This window comes from Euwallacea similis, chromosome 2 (genome assembly GCF_039881205.1).
Source record: "Euwallacea similis isolate ESF13 chromosome 2, ESF131.1, whole genome shotgun sequence".
Lineage (NCBI taxonomy): Eukaryota > Metazoa > Arthropoda > Insecta > Coleoptera > Curculionidae > Euwallacea > Euwallacea similis.
This window is the reverse complement of record NC_089610.1, coordinates 338,843-360,345: the sequence shown is the minus strand read 5'-3', so window position 1 is coordinate 360,345 and position 21,503 is coordinate 338,843. Positions and strand designations below refer to the sequence as shown.

Here is a 21,503-nt window from a genome sequence, read left to right as displayed (position 1 = left end):
CAAACCAACAATAAGAGAACGCCTTTTTTGAAGAAACTTGCCTTGTCTGCCCAGAGTAACTAATTAGTCGATGCAATATGTGACTTAAATCCTTCTAGTCCAGTCATGGAGTAAGTTGAAAACTCAGAGCAATAATATGTGATAAGCAGTAAGAAACGCTTAAAAACAGTAGGAATCTGCCTGAATGTGAAAACAAAGTTATCAGTTAACAAATAACATTTTTGATAGTGACACATTTAATCACCATTGTTGTTTAATACCAAATTCTAAATTCATACTCAGTCTCTGCTAAATATTATCACCAGCCAGTGCATATTCTTATTGAAGTCCAATAATATAAAAATAACAATGGCAAAAGATCCAAAAATTGTCATTATTGGTGCTGGAGCTTCTGGTATAGCAGCAGCTACCAAACTCTTCAACCACGGATTCCATGATATCACAATTTTGGAGGCAGAATCTCGTATTGGAGGACGGATATTATCTGTTGAATTCGCAGAAACTGTAGTTGACATTGGAGGACAATGGGTAAGAACTTTTCTGGTTCAACATTATTCTAAGATGTGCTCATCGTAGGTGCATGGAGAAAAAGGTAACATTATCTACGACATGGTTAAAGACTTAGACTTAATCACACCTTCAAAACTACCTGATGACCAAGGAATGTCTTTCTTTCTATCTGATGGTACCAGCCCGGATAAATCTTTAACTGATCGACTTTTCGCTTTAGCAATGAAGGTTAAGGATGACAAAGAATGTGCTAAGAGGCACGGTGGAAGTTTCGCTAGCTACTTCGCTTCAGAGTCAGTAGTACTCCATGGAGTTCCAATTTTATGCATTAATATTTACATCTAGGTATCAACTTAGAATAGCAAGAGAATTCGATAAGGAAGATAAAAATTCATGGCACCTTGCGCATTTAGTAGAACAATGGTTCAAGAAGTTTATAGTGCTGTTGAACCCTGCAGAAAACTGGAACCAACTATCCACTACAAGCCATTATGTCTTTCAGCCTTGCGAAGGCCATCAAATGTTTGGCTGGAAGAATCAAGGGTACAAAACTATTATTGATGTTATGACAGTAATACTTTTCTTGGAAGTATGTGATAATGCTCATTCCAATGATAATTATTTTAGAGAAAAAATCCTAACTCTCAAAAACAAATAGATTTAGAAAAATTGGTGATCATGAATAAAGAGGTCACGAAAATTATTTGGACAGGAAATAAAAATGCTCAAGTCAACATAAAATGCTCAGACGGATCGTCATATTCAGGAGATCATGTAATTGTTACAGTTTCAGTGGGTGTTCTCAAAGAGATTTACAGTACAGCATTTGACCCTGTTTTGCCCGATTATAAGGTAAATAATTTAATGCTGAGAGTTTTGTATTAATTTTTGCTTCTCTTCATAGATAAATTCGATTAGATCTATTCCCTTGGGTACCGTTGATAAGTTACTACTAAAATTCCCGCACAAATGGTGGGCAGATGATATGAAGGATATCAGTTTCCTTTGGTCTATTGAGGAGGGAGAAAAACTGGTAAAGGAGTTTCCTCATGGCCCCATAGTGAATGGAAGGTATGATCATGGACCCCAGTATAGATTATAAAACAGCTTTGGCTACAGTTTTTTTATACCTAAACAAAAGAATGTTTCTATGATTTGAATGTTTACATGAAATATTGAACTATATAAATCGAATTTTTCGAATACTGCGCCCTGAATATTTTCATTTTTAAATATTCCCTTATAATTTCTAGTAAATTTTACTACCATTGTAAAACGTTCAGTTTAAAACGTGCCATTATAGAACGCGAAACTAGAATTCATCAAATACTGTACTCTGTATATTCTCGGGTTTAGTAGCTTCCCTGAAGCTACTGATAATCTATGATAGATTAGAGCTCCTATCCTAAAAGTCTCCTTAAATCTTATTTTACTAATAATTTGATTTCCTGAGAAGATGTGGGGATCTAAAGTGCGAGACTCTAATTCTTCAGATTCAACACCTTGTTTAATATATTGATGTTTATGAATCTCCTTATACCTGCTGATAATTTTGACTATGGTTCTCCCTATTCCTAAATCCAGGGGGTTTCCTATAATCTTAAGGTTCATTAGAAAGTATATGACTATAGAGCACGAAACCTCACACGGCAATAGAACACCCCGTATATTTTGAAGTTTACAGAATTTTCCCATTGTTTCCAATAATTTTGTATACATTTATTCCTATTCTTAAAGTAAAGGATTTTCTTATAATCACACGTTTTAGATTTTACCAGAAATTTGCTTTCCTGAGAAAACATTTAATTGTAGAGCACCAAAATTAATTTTTTTTTAAATACAACACACTGTAAATTTTAAATTTTATGAAATTCCCTTTTTGATTATTCCATATATAAGAACCATGCAAAATTTCCTTAGAATCATTTCTACAGTTTCAAAGGGTTAATTTGATGCCTACTTTTATTTTAGATTTTGGTTGGAAAATCTGTTCAGTTTCATAGCAATCGATAGTCATCCGAATATATTGCTTGCATGGATCAATGGACCGACAGCAAAGTTGGTGGAGTATTTATCAGATGAATTCATTACAAAAGGAGCAATGTTCATGCTGAGGAAATTCGCTGGCAAACGTTTCGAAATTCCAGAACCTGATGAAATATTGAGGTACTTACTTAATAAAATTTGGGTGATATTGAGCGTGTACGAGAATATCTACGCGTTAACTGTACATAGTTAACTGAAATTAGCATTTTAACGACTTGTGGAGGGATCTGCGGGCATTTAGATACAGAAAGCAGTACTACTTTTCTAGATCATCTATAGGAAGAATTAAGCGTTTTCATGTATAGAGAGTTAAGGCGTTGATTTCCTACACTTCTAATTATTTCAACAATCAGAAATTTCGTTCTGAGAACGTAACAATCAAAATACTTTTCAAGTAAATGCACGTAAAGAATGACAGTGTTAAAAACTGCTTCAGATTTATTTTCGGGTATCCAAAACCTGTGGATATAATGACTAAAAACTATGTGATTATAATAGATAATCAGAGTATTTCCATGAATTTAAGTACTGCGTAAGTAATTCTCGCCATAGTGGCTTTTCAAGTGAAAAAGTATTCAAAGAAATTTTTGAAAATAATTTCGTCTTGTTTTAGGCTACAGAAAATATGAAAAAATACACATAAGATCTATGATTCATGTATCATTTATTTATTACTAAATAGGCATAAACTTTCTAGATCAAAATGGGGAAGTAATCCACACTTTAGAGGCTCCTACGCATATGTTAGCTCTAAAATGGAGAAATCTGGAGCTTCAGCGGAAGACCTATCGAAACCGCTTATTGTCAATGGCAAACCAACAGTGTTGTTCGCTGGTGAGGCGACCCATGGATACTTATTCTCAACCGTGAATGGAGCAATGGAAACTGGATATAGGGAGGCTGATAGATTAATTGAGTTTTACAGAAAATGACGTGATATGGTATATTAATAAACATGTGATCAACAACCGTAGTCTTTTAGATTCCATGAACCATCTTTCAAGCATGTTAAGTTGAATGATTTTTGATTAGTACAGGTTATAGTCACTGTATCCCCATATAAAAATGAGTTTTCGCTGAGTTTAGAATCTGGTGGGATACGCGGATGACCACAGGATATTCCTGTAATAGAGAAATGTGTTAATTATTGTATTCAAATATGATTTTTTAAGACTTACTAGAGCATATTGCCAACATTTTACTCCAAGTTCCAGCACTGGTACACCGAATTACCCCGTCTCCATATAACGTATAACCATCCAGACACTCGTAGTTTAACATAGTACCATATGTATTTCTGTCATCATGCAATTCTTTGTATTTCAGAGTCTTGTTTTCGAATTGCGGAGGAAGGGGACATTCAATAACTGAAATTATCCCATAAAACTCCAATAGCTTCTTATTAATAACCTGAACTAACTTTCACAAGTTACGTTATGATCAGTCCAATAGCCATCCATAATACAACTAGAAATGTTGACTCCTTTAAGTCTGTAGCCTAATTTACATTTATACTCTACAAAGTCGCTACTGCCATTTCCAGCAGCTTCAAGACTCGATTCATCAATATACCCGTTTGTGGGGGGAGGAGGTACTTGGTTAATGGGGCAATTTGTTGTGAGAGCCAGTTTTACTTTGGTTGGTTGGCAAGAGATTTTTGTGTTATCCCATGTACCTTCAATCAAAGAAAGACAGATTAATTACATTAAAAAATTACGGTTGTTTGAAGAATATAATGTACCATCTTCAAGACATGTGGCAATCACCTCACCAACTGGACTTGCATTTAAATCGCAGATGACCCGAATCTGTGTCTCCATATCAACTTTCTTGGAATGCCCTGTTTCCTCATTGGCTTGAAGTATAACTTCAATTCTTCCATTTTCTATAACTGGTAAAGTACATTGTGGACCTGGAAACATACACTTACTTTGCGCTTATAATCTTGTCTTACAACTACTATATCATGGCTTTAGTAATTTTATCAAGAAGATTATTTTTAAGAAAGTTGAGAAATGAGCTAATGATCCCACCAATAGAAAAATCTTGTTTGCATAAATATTATTATTACCAATACACCGGGGCTTTGCTGGGAACCATTGTCCGTCTTCCCTACAGACTATGGTAGGATTGCCCATCATGTTAAAGCCATCATAACATTGGTAAGTGACTTTGTCATTGTAAAAGTAGCGATTGCCTATGGAAAATGCATTTCTGACCGCACCTGGGTAGCTGCAAGTTACTTCTGAAAGCAGAAATTGGAGGGTTTTCAGTGTAATATATGAAAGGAAAGGAATTTTGAGTAGATTTGTTCTGATGTTCATAGTCGTAAAACATCCCTCAAGTACTTCTAAAGAACTCAAACTAATATCCTCATAGCAGAAAACTAATATTACTTTAGCTAATATTGCTTTAGAATTCTCAGCGGTATTAGACGGACATCAATCAACGTCCTCTATATCAATTCACAAAGGTGGGAACGGGGATGGAAAGATAACGGAGATTTCGAATACTGTCTAATGATCGATGTTCTTGCGATGATTAAGGAAATATATCGAAATAACGCAATACAACTTACTTTTGCAAAAAGGTTCATAAAATCCCTCCCATTTGGACGTTTTGGTGCACCTACGCCCATTTGAAAACTGCTGGCTACTCAGCTGAAAGCCCACATAGCAGGAATAGAATGCCTTGTTATCCACTATGTCTATAAAACCATTATACAACGGTTTAGGATCTTCGCATCTTTGGCAAAATGAACTCGTCAACATCTAAAACTTTTCTTTCAGACTTCCAATCATGATTTCATTGAAATTTGAACGCACGATCTGCAAATTTCCGTTGGTGTGTTCCTGCATTTCTGGCCAGGCATACAAGTCGCCCAACATGCTATCAGTGCAATCATTCTGATGTTCCATAATTTCGTAATGAGTTAGAATCTTGGACCACACATCGACGTAAGCCATATTTCCAACAAATGACTCGGATTGACTAAAACGACCACCTAGGACGTCTTGCTCTTGTCCCACGATTAAATAGCCGCGTCCTTTGGTGGATAAATAATTTATTCAATACTATATAAAGTATCTCGGATTGAATTAATTAAGAAAAATTTTTTTATTCCACTAATGGTGGTTTAACTCGGATAGATGAGAGGCTCACTTGAATTTAAAGCCCTCCGCGCCTCATGTTTTTTATTTGCACTTGATACTGTTTTTTTCTTGAATTTACCTTCAGTCCTTTTGAAAAAACTAATACATTTTCAGTTTTTGAGTTAAGTTTCAACACCCTATATTTTTTAATGACGTAGTTTTGGAATAAAGTTTAAATGACCAACTGTGATTATTTTTCAAGGTAAAATATATTGTTAAAGTCCATTGCAATTTGAAACACCCTGTATACCCAAATATAAATGACCTACCCCCAATTGTGGAAAACGGCGCTAAATCGGACCCATTTTTCATCACTTCTCCGTCTACATAGATGTGGTAAGTGCCATTAGAACTACTCCACGAGGCACAGATGTGGTGCCAATATCCATCGTTCAACAGAACATCGGTCACAACATATTTTTTATTCACATATAGGACTATACTGTTGAAAATATTCAGAAAATGTTTAGCTTAATCACTTCAAATGTCGTCAAACGGTTTACCCTGTATAGTCAGTCAAAGTGAAAGCGTTGTCCGTATATTGGGTAGCATAGGATAATAGAGTCCCATAATTGAAGTTGTCCATAGTTTGTAGCCATAAACAAGCTGTTATCTATACAATAATAGTGCGCAGATATGTGTATTAAATTATAGATCTATGAGCTCCATACCTCAGTAAGATTGCCCTCAAATCCCCTCAACCTGATGAAATCATTAACGTCGTACCTCGAAAAATTCAGCATGTAGTTGGTCTTTCTTCTAAATTCACAATGAGGGCCGTAAAACAGTTTGCTGCAGCTGCATCGATAACCAGTTTCATCACTCACACATTGTGCCCCATTTTCACATGAAATGGTACTACAATAGTCAATTTTCTGCAAACATTTTGAACCAGTATAACCTTCAGGGCATACGCATCTATGGAAATACCTTAATTGGTACCTACTAAATGATAGTTCTTTTTACAAACCTGAAATTATTTCTTGTAGCATTCTCCACTGCTACATTAATACAAATTTTCAGTTCTTCGCATGGTTTGAAGTCGCAAGGAAGGATATTGCATCTACGGCCTATAAACCCTTTGGTACAGACGCATTTGAAGGAATTTTCATCTTCGATGCAAGTACTGTTGTTTTCGCATAGGACGTTATCGCAGATTTTTCGTTTTGTTTCGCAGTGATCTCCATAAAATCCTGAAAGATCAATTATATACAACAGAGGTAGCAGTTGCATAACTTTTGAACAACTATTTTGAATTGGGAGCAAAAATTGCAACTCTCATTTAAATGTATTGGAGGGCCATCGTTTCATTCACCAAAAAAAAGCCACTACAATTGTCTAATTGTTGATTCTACTGAATGAAGCCATTGTGACACATTAACTGAGGCAAATATGTTACAATATGTACCCACACACACACACACAATACGTATCATCCCAAGAATGAATGAAGCAGATACAACCTTAGCAGTTCGATGTGAATGGCCAAAATATTGTTTAGGCCAAAAGTTGATAGCAACATCTGTGAGGATCGCATTTTCTTTAGTCGCAAAACTACACATAAAATATTCTGCTTAATGTATTGAAGGGCAGAACCACTTGTACTTTTGACAGAGAATAAACTCCTATTTTGTTCAAAATTCAAAGTTATTAATTTTTCCAACGAATATTCAAGTTACTAGCACCTTAACTAATATACGTTTGTTCAGGATCAGTCCCGTACATTAGTTGAATCAGTGAGTTAGAGGAATGGCTCGAGGGAACAAATTTATAAAAAATCAAATAACAGTAAAATTTGATCTCTGTCGTTATTCCGAGCACTGAATAAATGTGACTGAAATCAGGGCTGGCAGCAAGTTTGGCGCCCTGCGTGAACTTTTTAATCACCACCCCCCTACCCCCTTTAAGGTCAGTACTGGCGAACTAATATAGTTTCGAATAGTTACAGCACTGTTCAGCCTTACTTTTAGTTTTCAATAAATTCAAAATCGTACCTGTAGGACAAACGCAAACAAGTTCATTATCACCAACGTCCAAGCAAGAGCCTCCATTGTAGCATTCCATGGCACACACTGCCGTCTTTTCTATAACACTTTCGCAGTATTTTCCAGTAAAATCTTCAAGACAACTACAATTGAACCCATCCCCCGTTATCAGACAACTTCCTGAGTTTTGACATGGTTGGGAATCACATGGACTCAATTTCTTGTCGCAAAACGTCCCTATGAGATGTTTTTTGATTCTTCAAAGCAGTTGATGAAAAATCTACAATCAAATCTCACCGAAGAATCCTGGGGTACATTCGCAGGAATACTGATATTGGTTCACCACGAGGCATTTTCCATTGTTGCATGTGTTTGGATGATTTTTGCATATATCCGCCGCCATGGATATGCATTCGGTACTATTGGTCGAACGAGCTTTGGCGGTTGTGAAACCATTGGGACAAGGTATACATCTGTTTTTAATAGAAAAAATGTCAGATATAGCGAATCTTCAATCAAATTTGCTATTCCTGAGCAAACTGCTGAACCTACATCATCTCCAAAATTCAATCAATGCATAAAGTTTGAATGAAAATCAATTGTTTACGGACCTGATTTGACCGAAATTTGGCTGATACGTCCCTGCAGGACAAGACTTGCAGTGAGGACTTAGACTGGTCCGCTCTATGATTAACACGTTGGAGCCTTTTGATGCTTTAGTTTTCTTTTTTCTAGCGTGAGTCCCAGGAGGACACATTGCTGAAATGGCAAATCTCATCACGATGTTTGGAAAAAATTAAGAATTTACCTTTACATTCGCTGGAACTTTTCACATGCATTTTCCTGGTGGAATGATTTGGAGAACAAGCAACACAAAAACTTTGTCCCACCTTCTCATTGTAAAATCCAAAATCGCAGCTTTGGCATATGTTTGTAGTTGAGTTGTGAAATGCTCCCCTAGGGCATTGCACTACAAAAAATTTCGTGGGAATCATATCATTTAATGTGGGAAGAAATCACATACTACATCTGTTCTTTCTGCGTATGAACCCGTTAGGACAAGCAAATTTGAAATCTTGCAATTTTAACGTGGTGTCGTGAAATTTCACTCCCGCACCAGGTTCGTTTAAATTTTTGCCTCGGATGTGAAATTTCACATTAAGCTTATTCTTCCTTCTTCGAGCTTTGCGCATATTTTTATGAGGTATTACCTCCGTTGACTCTATAGCAAACCTGCGCTTTCTGGTCAATAACTTATTAGTGTCTTCTTCGGACTTCTCAACTTCACATTCAGATTTTATGTCCACTTCACAAAGACTATCTATACAGATGCTGTTCACTATTGAATCTTTAATAGTGGTTTGTATCTGAAAAACTGATTCAATTCAAGTAGTTCAGTTTCAAAACGCATGTCTACCTTAGCAATTTTAGTAGTGTCATTACATGCCCCTTCAGTATCCAGTGGAACATCTACATTGCCATCCTGGGATTTTTCAGCAAGTACTGTAACTGATAATGAAAAAAGATCATTAATATGGATCTATTCAACGCTAACTGCAGAAAGTGTTTATTTTACTACTTCTTCAAGTCTAAATACTCACCAGAGCACTCAGGCAGTATAAGTCCCTCCTGGTTGTACCATATGGCATCTACATGATTACACAAGAAACTAGTACTGTTTTCCATAGTCGTGATCGCAGAAGTTTGTAGAGGTATTGCATACCCTTCCTCACATGTTATAACACATTTTACTCCGTTTGATTGGTCATGGCATTCCGCTTGTCCATTTGGAGGTACTGCGAAGTCTGGACACTGAGATTCTGTTTTTAAATTAGATTTGAATTGAATTGAATTAGAATGCTTTAGGGCCAATTTATTAACCTGCCGAAGAAGTTACCAGGAATTGTTTTGAGCTCCGTGGATATCATCCTCCTGATTAAGTTATCCGCAAATTAATAATTTAACCCTTAAGAAATATGAAGTTTAGTTGTTAAGATAAGTTAAGATTAAATTGTTTTGATGTAGAAGAATAAAATCATTTTGGGTAAGTTTTTGCGCGCTGCTTTCTAAGTTCAAACTGACCTTAATAGAGTAATAATTCCGACGTTTTATTAAAATCAGATTCAATTAACGAGAGTTCGGATTAAAACCTAGTTTTAGACTCTTTAGAAACAATTCATATAGAGGCTTTTATACTTTGGAAATTTTAATTAAAATCCATTAAATCCAGTGGAATTGAATGCAATTCAGATTAAAATACAAACGTTTCATACTATTTGCATATTGTTAACATTCTGAACTCACCTGAAGTGACGTTAAGGGGTAAAACAACCTGAACTCTCAATTTAATGTGCATTAAAATTAGACCAGTTTACTGATGTTTCGGTTTAAAATCAGATTTTAGGCTTATTTTTGAATCTGAAGCTTGTAGATTCCTTTATCAGAGATATTACCAACTTTTCAATTTAAATGTACTAAAGTCAATTTGCAGGGACGGTGGTTCTTTTTAAAGTTTTTGATAATCAGATAGCTTTAACACGAATTCGGATTAAATATTAGAGGTGCTCTCTAATTTAATTTTATCTTAGAGGGAGATAAGTATTTTCAAAATGTTTTACTTAGTTCTTAAAATTACTTCTTATTTAGATCCAGTAGAGTTTTAATAGGTTAATGAAAATTTGGATTAAAATTCCGTATTTGATGTGTTATCTAATCAAAATTATATCGAAGTTATCAATTACGTTGATGAGAAGTCGTATTAAATTTTATTCTCGATGTGTCGTTTACTAAGTAGTCAGTCGATTTAAGATAGCCTGATTAAAATAATATTTGTGGGATTGTTGCTATTTTCGGCAGGTTTTCTAAACTAACTTAGAATGTTTTTAAAGTGGTAGGAAACGATATTCTTCTCAAAATTTTCTAACCATACTTAAAGTTATTATCAATTTATTAATGTCAGTTTGAGTTACCGTGAGTTTAGATTAACGTCTGGAATTGCCAAAAAATTGGAGCAACTGGAAATTGCCTTAAGGGGGAATAAAAAGTTTCAATTTTTTCGATATGAAGTTTCTTAGCCTTCGCAATACCGTTTAATTCAAACTAGCTTGAGCCTTTTTTACGAAAGACATTATTCTCAAAATTTTACTAAATATCTATTAATATCAATTTGTTGGTAACTTAAGTTCGGATTAAAAGCTGGAATTGCCAATAATCTGAAGCAACTGAATGTTACCTTCAAGAAAACAGTAGGACTAATCAGCTCTAACTCCAGGTCTACTTAAAGAATTACTTATTTTTAAAATTCTTCCTTCAACCTATTAGTCAATTTAAGTTGACTTAGATTTGGTTTAAAATATAATTTTTGATTTTCTCAAAGTGTACCTAAAACTAAATTTATTCGGCGTGAACTATGAGAGGTTGGGGTCAGGAAAATCTTGAAAAGGTGAGCAAAAATCACATTAGGTTGATACTAATGTAAATTAATTTGTCGTTGCTACTGATTATTTGTCCTGTCCACTGGACAAAACATATATACAGGGTGAGTTTTTTAAGTGTGTCATGTAAATATCTCCGAAGTTTGGAGTTTTAGAAAAAAAAGTTTCAAATAAAAAAGGGATTATATAAAAGGGAAAAACTTTTGGCATCATCACTGTTTCGATTCAAGGTCATCTTCAGGCTCTAATCAAGGTCAACTTTATTTTTTCAAATGGAAACCCCACATTTTTTGACAGATTCTGATTTGATGTTCAAAATAAACATGTTTTTACTTGAAACATTTTTTTATTCATTTGATAGTTTTGGCACAAATTGACATTTTTAAAGAATTTTGTTCTAACGAAAATGCTTGTATCGATACATTCAAGAGAGGAAAATTTAAAAGAAAAACATAATTTTTAAACAATTCAATCAAATAAGTGTTCAAAATGATGTCCTTCTACTTCAATGCATTTAGCGATCCTCATTTTGAATGACTGTTGGATATTCCAATATGTTTCTGGTGGAATGTTACGGTAAGCTTCTCTTATTCTTTCTTTCATGTTTTCAGCAGTTGTTGGCACTTCAGCGTAGACAATTTCTTTTAAGTACCCTCAAAGAAAGAAATCTGGAGATGTTAAGTCTGGTGAACGTGGTGGCTAGTTAACATAACCACCACGGCCAATCCACTTTTGAGGAAACATTTCATCTAATTTTTCCCAAACAACTGTTGCATAATGAGCTGGGCACCCATCATGTTGATACCACATGGTCATTCGTCGATTTAGATTTACTTCTTCTAGAAGTATTGGCAAGTCATGTGCTAAAAAATCGAGATACTTTGCAGCATTAAGATTTCCATCGATAAAAAAAGGGCCAATTAAATGTTCTCCTACAATGCCACACCAAACATTTACAGTCCATGGACGCTGATTTTCCACCTCTCGCAACCAATAGGGATTTTCAACAGCCCAGTAATGCATGTTGTGTCTGTTAACTTGCCCATGGTTTGTGAATCCAGACTCGTCCGAAAACAACACATTCGAGAAAAAATCATCATTTTGTCTGATTTTTCTTTGAGCCCAAGTACAAAAGGTAACTCGGTTTTGAAAATCGTCACCATGTAGTTCTTGATGAAGAGAGAAGTGGTAAGGATGAAACTTATGATTTTTAAACATTTTACAAACACTACTTTGTGAAATACCAGACTCTTCAACCAGCTGGCGAGTACATACATGAGGATCAAGTGCAATGGCAGCTAAAATATCAATTTTATTGTCTTCATTTCCAACGACAGTCTTTGAGCGTGCTCTTTTTTGTGATTCGACACTTCCTGTTGCTCGAAATAAACTAACAATTTTATTGACAAAAGTCCGTGACGGAAGTACGTTTTGTGGGAAACGCTCGGCATGACGCTGCACCGTTGCAGTAGAACTTCTACCTGATTCGCCATAAGCAAAAATAATTTCAATTTTTTCGTCTTTTGAAAATCGCACTGCCATTTTACAATATTTATTATTCTAAAACTGAATTAAAACTGTAAGCGAGTAGGACTGTGGGTTCTACTTGTTTACAAATTGATAAAAGATCTATTTATTACGTTTTTTTATTCTTTCTTTATTCGACCAGAAACATATTGGAATATCCAACAGTCATTCAAAATGAGGATCGCTAAATGCATTGAAGTAGAAGGACATCATTTTGAACACTTATTTGATTGAATTGTTTAAAAATTATGTTTTTCTTTTAAATTTTCCTCTCTTGAATGTATCGATACAAGCATTTTCGTTAGAACAAAATTCTTTAAAAATGTCAATTTGTGCCAAAACTATCAAATGAATAAAAAAATGTTTCAAGTAAAAACATGTTTATTTTGAACAACAAATCAGAATCTGTCAAAAAAATGTGGAGTTTCCATTTGAAAAAACAAAGTTGACCTTGATTAGAGCCTGAAGATGACCTTGAATCGAAACAGTGATGATGCCAAAAGCTTTCCCCTTTCATATAATCCCTTTTTTATTTGAAACTTTTTTTCTAAAACTCATAACTTCAGAGATATTTACGTGACACACTTAAAAAACTCACCCTGTATAATTGCAACCACTTACCTTCAACTGTAACATTCAACTTGCACATATTGACATTTCCTGAGGGATCTCTTGCTGTATAAGTGACGAGCGTGGTGCCCAGCTTAAAAACTCCAAACTCATGACTTTTAGTCACAGTAACATTACGTGAATTGTCCAGAAAATCTGGCTCATCCCAAGTAATGTTTTCTTGAGAATTTGCTACCACTAAGAACGGCGATGGACTAATACAGCCTTCGATTGTCGGAGGTTCTTCATCTGCAAGCACATAATCCAATATTTCAGACGAACAAAAAAGATTAATGGATAAATACAAAAACTCACCAAGAACTTCAACGAAAAATTTGCATTTTATTGCATTGTTGAACATATCTTGAGCAAAGTAAGTTATCGGAGTTACACCGAGACTAAATTTGTAATTTGTGAGGTTTCCTATAGCAGGCTTGATCCAGACCGAAACTCCTAAACCGGAATTATCTGTAAATGGTTCATTTAAGAAGAGATATCTAGGGTACCAGAAAATTCTGAAAAGATACAGCTGAATGATATCTTAAGCGATATGATTTGATAAAAATACAGAGACGCTTTCAAAAGGTTTATTTTAAGATTAATTTTGGTAATAGTCAAGTATTTTTTTATTGACACTTAAGTTCAACGTTATGACGAAATGTAAATCATGATGTCATAATCTTGTCTTAATGATCCTTTCACATATGGCTCTAGTTGCAATTCGCAGAAATTTTACAAGAACGTCAACAACGGTCCAAATTCATAACAGCATAATAAAGTTGAAAGGAATTCCACTTGTCTCGCTTCTGGTTCTGATTTGTTTTGATGTATTATTTTTTAGTTGTTTTGTATTAGCCACACAACAATTTTATGAAATAAATACCGGAAAAGTCAAAATAAATACATTTGTATATGCTTTAACATCGAATAGTAGACTCACAAATTTAAACCAACTGTTGGAGGTTGTGCTGAAAAACTGAAAACTATGATAAGTCTGTGATGCCATCGTTTTCAATGGGAATAGATTGGTTTTCATTCGGTTCTGGTTGGTTCAGATATTTGATAAAAGGAAAATGTTCCCTACGTCGATAAAAATGAGAATCAGTATCACTAAAAGTAACGCTAGGTGCACGTAACGCATAACGAAATACATAAGAATTGCAAAAAAGTTTAAAAGGTACGAGTTAAGTAAACGAGTTTGTCAGGATAGTTCAGTAACATCTTTGCATACCTGTGATATTAGGTTCCATCCAGGAAACCTGTCCATAGTTTGTTCCTGGTAAAGCTGAGATTGTGATGTTTTTGGGGCATATTAAATTAGGAGGTGTTGTATCTAAAAATGTAATAAACATGTACCTGGTGGTCGATAATCCAGCTATTTCAATAATATCTCGAAACAGGTAAAAGATGTGAAATGTAAGAAATGGAGGCAAATTTGTCAAATATTTGTGGTTCCAAAAAAGTAAAAATGACTTTGATGACTTTTTAGGAGAGATATTTGAAAATGAATTTCACTTCACTGCTGTCCTCTTTCTCTTCTATTAGAACAATTCAAGGTTTCGGCTTTTTGTACCTATCATCAACCTCTTAATTTTAAATACGAATATGGATTTTTTTATTTTTAAGGCTTCATTTTATGACATCCTTTAGATAGATTTTTTGACAGATTTTTAGTATACAAATTCCAAGCTATTCAAATCCAGCAAATTACCTGTACATAAAGTTTCTTCTACTTCATTTTCGCCCCACAACCCATGCTCCCCACAAGTTTTGTTCACAGAACCGTAAGCCTCAAAGCCTTCATTACAAACCACTTCACAGATTTTCCCATATTCCTGTTTGCCAGAGGTACAGGACGATGGTTCCACTCTTCCGTATTTAACTTGAGGTAACTTATTACATTTTACAGCTAAAAACAAAAATATTGAGCTAAAACTCGAGGCTCATTTTAGATCATGCAATTGAAGGAAGATTAGTAAACACAAAAACAACAGCCATTGTCCACTTTGTCCAACTGTCACATACAGTGGTGGACAGAAGTATTGGCACAGTATACATTTTTTAAAATATAGCCTTATATCTCATAAATAAAAAGGTTATGTATCATACAAATAATGCTACATTATACCTTAAATCTTTAACTTTATTTCTGATACAAACTAAAATTTAAAAAGCTAATGTGGAAAATGTTTTATTACAAATACAAGAGTAACACGTAATTTTACAAGGACAAAAGTATTGGCACTCTTGATATTTTTTGTGTTCATCGACGAAGTAATGGATAAAATGGTTTATTTAAACATTTTAAAGAACAACTTAAAACAGAGTGCTGAAAAACTGAATATGATTAATGATTACTACTTCCAACAGGATAACGATCCAAAGCACACGGCTTATATAAACAATGGATAGTTAACAGGGTTCCCCACCAATTAGCAACACCTCCCCAATCACCAGACATGAATCCGATCGAGAATTTATGGAACGATTTAGGAAAACGCATCAGAAAGTATCATTTTTCGAATAAGAACCAACTTAAAGATCTTCTTCGAGAATGGAATTCTATAAGTGAAGAATATAGTCGAAAATTAGTCTATTCTATGCAAAGACGGCTTCAGGAGGTTATAGAAAGAAAAGGTCTACCAACGAAATATTAATTCTATATTAGTACCATTCTTTTATTTCGTTGTGCCAATACTTTTGTTCACTTAAAATTACGAATTATTTTTATGTTTTTAATAAAATATTTTCCACATTAGCGTTTTAAATTTTAGTTTATATCAGAAATAAAGTTAAAGGTTGAAACTATAATATAGTATTATCCATATGATACGTATCCTTTTTATTTATGAGATATAAGGCTCTATTTCAAAAAATGTATGCTGTGCCAATACTTTTGTCCACCACTGTATGTTGTAGAAACGGAGAATTAACTATCCACAAAGTATCAACTTTCTTTAGAATTTTATTCAAGAATATGTTTCCTTATTACTTCTTGTTGCTTTTCTGTGGACGAGTGTTTATACAACATATAGAACAATTTTAAGCAAATGTGCTAAATCTTCTATTCAAATAATAGAGAAAATTTTACGTAGTATTTTCAAAAATGATTAAATATCCCGTACAAATAATTATGAAAAAGCGTAAAAAAGTGTGTTCATAGCATACGTTTACAAATAGATCTGAGTCCGTCCCATTGAGCTATAGGAAGGCATGTTCTTTGCGGTGACCCAATTCGGAAAGTGCCTTTGCCGCACTCAAAATTGCAAACTGTATCCACTGGCAGATTTTTTTCAGATCTATCATAAACCATCTCTAAATCTGGATGTTCGCATTTGGCTGAACCAAATTTGGGCGTTGGCAAACGATTGCATATCTTCACTAAAACCCAAAAAAATCTAATTAACCTGAACTAATCTTAAATCGATGATGAAGCTGATGTTACACCTTCGCATGTGGGGTCTGAACCACTCCAAGTCGCATTATCTTGACAAATTCTGATGCTGCTCCCCACCAGTGTGTATCCGACTTCGCACCTCACTCCACAAGCACTGTTCAGGACATTACTGCACTCTTTTTTCTTCACGATGTAGCCGAAGGCAGGGGCTTTGATTTTAGGGCACTTTAAAACTGAAAAACTTTTAGTTTTAAGCAAATTGCTCAAATAAAAAATCGCTATAAGTAATTTTTCGTCATATTAAAACGTTAATCTAAACCGATCTAAACAATGATTAAAACATTTTGAGATATATTGCTCTTGTGTTCAGAGGTTTTGGTTCACAGAATTTTTTGGTAACGGATCATGCTTGAAGCGTATACAGGACGGTGAGAAATGCTCTGCAAAAATGTTGAGTTTCAACGAAGATATACTTTCTTAACAAGAGTGTTGAGATATTTCAGCTATTTTGAGTCAAAGATCTATCCGCACCTCCACATGGTGACACCTGAATACCTCTTTCACGGAACCAACTCCGAAGGAGAGAGGAAAATGTAACAGGTGCGAGAGATCGAAGGATGGATGCGCAATGGGTAAAACAAGAGAGTGCCTGCACACGGGTGTGCCGAAGGAACGGCCTATTGCAATATCAGTCGTACCAGCCATTTGGAGGTGGTTCAATCATAGAAAAGAACGGCCATACACAAAAGGGAAATGAATGTAACAAAGCAAATAGCAGCATCTCAAGAGAAGATGAAAACAACATACATGTAGAAACAATTTCTGCAGCAAACAAGAACTTCATTTCAGTAACTTTTCTGTGAGTGTTCCAAGTGCCACATCCGTTAAAACTGTAAGAAGGCAAAAATAGTGATAAAATTACAATTCTAAATCAGTTATCACATTTTTCAAAAATTAACTTACAAATATGCTCAAAAAATGACAAGTGTGATTTTTTATTACTCAGCTTATTAGTCAATTTTACTCTTGTTCACTTACCTTGACAACCTCCCTGCTCATCGCTCTGAAATCCCTTTTTACACACACAACTTTCAATGCCATCTGCTGGAGGTATCGTGGTATGGTGGACATCAGGGCAAGGCAAGCAAAGATTAGGGCCATCTGAATACGTTCCAGGAATGCAGGCTGTTTTTGGGCAAATTACGTGTACTTAATAATTCATGCCACTATCCTGAAGAAAGATTTACGTAAGCAGTTGTTCCTCATTCCAGATCCATAAAATCCTGGTTGGCACGTGCAAGAATAGTGTCCTGTAGTGGTTCCACAAGTGCATAGGGCATTATTATCACAACAGTCACCTTCCTTACATAATTTGTCGCATGGGGTGTTAAAACCGAGAGGCAAATAATCTCCTCCAGATAAGTCTATTTGAACGAAAAACGGAATAATCAGTCGATAGGTTACTTGGGTACTTACCCACATGAAGGGCTCTCCTAGCTAAGCTTTCAAACTCCTCGAAACTATCCAGAAGGTAGCTATAGAATTCTCCAGGAGTAGAGGATAATTCATACAACTCCTTGTAATTCCCATTTCTTATTCCTATAGTGAAGATTGTCACTTGATTATTTTTCAATTCTTCAGAAAGTGGCACAGGATTATCTCCACTTGAATAACCATCTGTTACCAAAAATATTACTTTCTTGGAATCATTTCGATGCGAAGCCTCAAATATTTCCTACATATCGATTAGGAGAATATGGGGACTACGTCCTCAAGGAAATTGCATACCTTAGCTTTCTGAAAAGCACCAACCGTGTAAGTTTCACCACCCTTGTATTCAATATTCATCAGTTGGTCGTTTAGCAATACGCATTTGTTGTGGTCCTCAGAAGGTTCGCTTATATCATCAATGTTCTTGGCCTAGTGCATTATAATTTTATCAAATATTTCATTATTTCTATGCCACTATTCAATATTACAAGAAAAATTATTTGGCAGGGTAGCTCTAATATTCCTTATTACAGTATTCTGGGGTAAAAATGAACGGATTTAGCCACATTGGTAATAATGTAAAAGTTGCATTGAAAACTCGCCCAACTTTACATAAAATGGTTATTTCTATACTACAAATATTTGCTACTATTTAAAGAGAGCCAGATATGTTATAGGTATTATTTTCTTCTAAGAGGCATTGGAATTTTAGCATATTGCCCTTCAAGTCCTTTCGGAAATCGCGCTATCTTTGAAACCAGAATCGTCGCCTGCGGACTCGTCGGACAAGGAATCATTCCATATATTTGTTATAGAGGGGCACTTACCGTATCACTAGGAGAACTAAAAGTAACAACAGCAACTCTAGTATGATTGTAGTCGACAGTAATATCGCTTAACAATTTTTTAATAAACTTGAGTTCGCTTTTAAAATTTTGATCCCCGACACTAGAGCTGGCGTCAACCAAAAACACTATGTCCAGTTTGTCCGAAGCCTTAAAGAATTGAACATTTTTCTTGAAAACTTCCCCCAGTACATCCAACTTGGACTTGAATATCGCGTTTTCCAGATTACCACTTTTCACTTTATGCAGTTTCCTTCCGCCGAAATTCAGAAACTCACTATAGTTGTTAAGTGCGTCTAAGTTCAGTTTCTCTTGATACGAAGAAGTCGTGAATAAAAGGAAACAGAACAACGCGGAAACAACGTGAAGATAAAGGTTCATGTTGTTCGAATGCAATTAGATACTTAGAAGCATTTGAATTTAGTGCTAGTTAAATGTGTTTGTTATGAGAGTGCAGATGCGCAACATCTGGAAAATATCGCCTTCGCATGGTCCAATATCGGTAAATGTTACTTATTTATGAGTTATATGTATAGTAAGTACTATGTTCAAGTTTAACCATTTCAAATATGTAAGTGTTCCCGGGATATACACTCACTTTCACATGAAATGCACCACCCAGTAATAATAATAATTAAGTCTTGTAATTTTGGCAAAATAATGCTTCATAATAGAATATCAAATGATCAGACTTTCAGTAAAAAAGAAAGAATGCTGGTGGTTTTTTTGTCATCGACCTATTAGATTTTTTATTCAACTGGAAATAAATAAAATAATATTTACATGGAAATATCAGTTTATGTTGTTGTTGAACTGTGAACAAGACATCTCAAAATGCCCCCAGTGAGACAGCGTCGAAATTTTTCCCAAGTTTCGGATTTTGATAGAGGGCGAATTATCGGCATGAAGGAGGGTGGACTTTCTTTTCGTGAGATTGCCCGAAGAATGAATCGGAACCACACCACGATTGCGAGAATATGGTCTTCGTGGTCTGAAGAAAGGGTTCAGCGACATCGTCCAGCTGGACATCCTCCTCGTAGCAGCAACGCATGTGAAGATCGACTTCTTAGACGGATAGCCATTGGTGATCGATTTCAAACAACAATGTCTGTTGCAGTAGATTGGATGGGAGCTCTAAATCGTCGGGTGTCGATGGCAACAGTTTACAGAAGAATTTCGTCTTTTGGCCTGCATTCATACCGCCCAAATCTACGACTGCCACTAACTGCCCAACACCAAGCTTCCAGATTGGCCTGGTGTCAAGAATGAATTGATTGGAATCAAGAGTGGAACAATATCGTCTTCAGTGACGAGTCGCGATTTTGTTTATGGATCAATGATGGTCGTAGAAGAGTAAGACGATACCGAGGTGAAAGAAGAAATTTGCAATTTTCTGAAAGGCGCCACACAGCTTTAACACCTAGTGTTATGGTCTGGGGTGCGATATGTGTTGGCCGAAGATCTTCTGTTGTGTTCGTTCCAGGCACCTTAAACACACGTCGCTACATTGACAATGTTCTGAGGCCAGTATTAGTACCTTTCATGCAACCTTTACCAAATGGCATTTTCCAACAGGATAATGCAAGAACACATAGTGCGAACATTACTTGAAGATACCTGGAAGAAGCACAATTGGAAGTACTGCGTTGGCCTGCACGGTCACCGGAACTATCGCCCATCGAACATCTTTGGGATATGATGAGTCGCCGTCTTCGAAATTTACCGAGGCCTCCAAACAATGTGGATGACCTACGACATCATCTTGAGGTATCATGGAATGAAATACCCCAGGAAGATATTGATCATTTGTTGCAAAGTACACCGCGAAGTGCATTGCCGTACGAGGCGATGTCACTCATTATTAATTTTTTCATTATCAAATGTTGTATTTTTTAACTGAAAGTCTGATCATTTGATACTCTATTATGAAGCATTATTTTGCCAAAATTACAAGACTTAATTATTATTATTACTGGGTGGTGCATTTCATGTGAAAGTGAGTGTAGTTGGAGAATTGACTCTGAGAGATGAATAGGCCATTTCGTTAAGCGACCTTTAATTCCGAATATATTCAACGGGATGAGGTGCGTAACCAAGGACGTACATGTACTCAAAATTCCATGCAATATTCTTATTCTGGAGACCTATAGGTTGAAATTTTTTTTTAAAATTTATTTTATATCTCTTGCTGCTTCTGTAAATAACTGCAAAACGGTGCCAGATACGGAAACACTGCCAGAGGCAAAAAATTTTCTAATTTAACATTGATTTCAAATTTTGAAAAATAAATGGTCAGTGGTGTCTGATAAAAAAATTCTACGTGATAAAAAACCTTGAAAAAAATAAAATAAAAATTGGAAAATTCTACATCTTGTATTTTGGTACCGAAGCGTTTTTCTAATACAGGTGGAATAGTAAGATATTATTTTTGTTCACAGGGAACGTAGCTGAAGTCTTACTGCAAAAAACTGGACAATCTTTATATTTATCTTTATATGATCTATATG

The 21,503-nt window shown here is 35.3% G+C and overlaps 2 protein-coding genes across 2 annotated transcripts; one reads left to right on the top strand and one right to left on the bottom strand.

Moving 5' to 3' along the window:
- The first annotated feature begins 225 nt into the window (after positions 1-225).
- On the top strand, positions 226-3,524 carry LOC136418938 (spermine oxidase-like). Its single transcript, XM_066405146.1, has 7 exons — positions 226-528; positions 577-803; positions 856-1,081; positions 1,138-1,362; positions 1,415-1,581; positions 2,482-2,676; positions 3,254-3,524. Exons 1-7 carry the CDS (start codon positions 349-351, stop codon positions 3,486-3,488), a joined length of 1,455 nt encoding a protein of 484 aa, XP_066261243.1. The 5' UTR covers positions 226-348; the 3' UTR covers positions 3,489-3,524.
- LOC136418893 (sushi, von Willebrand factor type A, EGF and pentraxin domain-containing protein 1-like) lies at positions 3,518-19,386 on the bottom strand. The gene is made up of 29 exons (XM_066405113.1): positions 18,979-19,386; positions 18,449-18,580; positions 18,137-18,395; positions 17,908-18,084; positions 17,699-17,845; positions 16,711-16,893; positions 16,432-16,644; positions 14,975-15,172; positions 14,495-14,596; positions 13,579-13,731; positions 13,276-13,512; positions 9,295-9,513; positions 9,111-9,202; positions 8,718-9,060; positions 8,502-8,663; positions 8,305-8,452; positions 7,991-8,166; positions 7,703-7,930; positions 6,679-6,901; positions 6,380-6,626; positions 6,212-6,321; positions 5,978-6,150; positions 5,382-5,602; positions 5,135-5,327; positions 4,628-4,801; positions 4,298-4,468; positions 3,977-4,231; positions 3,735-3,923; positions 3,518-3,678 (listed from the first exon to the last, which is right to left on the bottom strand). Exons 1-29 carry the CDS (start codon positions 19,375-19,377, stop codon positions 3,518-3,520), a joined length of 5,685 nt encoding a protein of 1,894 aa, XP_066261210.1. The 5' UTR covers positions 19,378-19,386.
- Between the last annotated feature and the right edge of the window lie 2,117 nt (positions 19,387-21,503).

Bases quoted from the DNA above. Each gene is read 5' to 3' on its own strand.
- LOC136418938 (XM_066405146.1), top strand. From the start codon at position 349: ATGGCAAAAGATCCAAAAATTGTCATTATTGGTGCTGGAGCTTCTGGT. The intron at 529-576 runs GTAAGAACTTTT...TGCTCATCGTAG, and splicing joins TTGACATTGGAGGACAATGG to GTGCATGGAGAAAAAGGTAA. The intron at 1,363-1,414 runs GTAAATAATTTA...TTCTCTTCATAG, and splicing joins CTGTTTTGCCCGATTATAAG to ATAAATTCGATTAGATCTAT.
- LOC136418893 (XM_066405113.1), bottom strand. From the start codon at position 19,377: ATGAACCTTTATCTTCACGTTGTTTCCGCGTTGTTCTGTTTCCTTTTA. The intron at 18,396-18,448 runs GTATGCAATTTC...ATCGATATGTAG, and splicing joins GTGCTTTTCAGAAAGCTAAG to GAAATATTTGAGGCTTCGCA. The intron at 4,469-4,627 runs GTAATAATAATA...GTATGTTTCCAG, and splicing joins AGCAAAGCCCCGGTGTATTG to GTCCACAATGTACTTTACCA.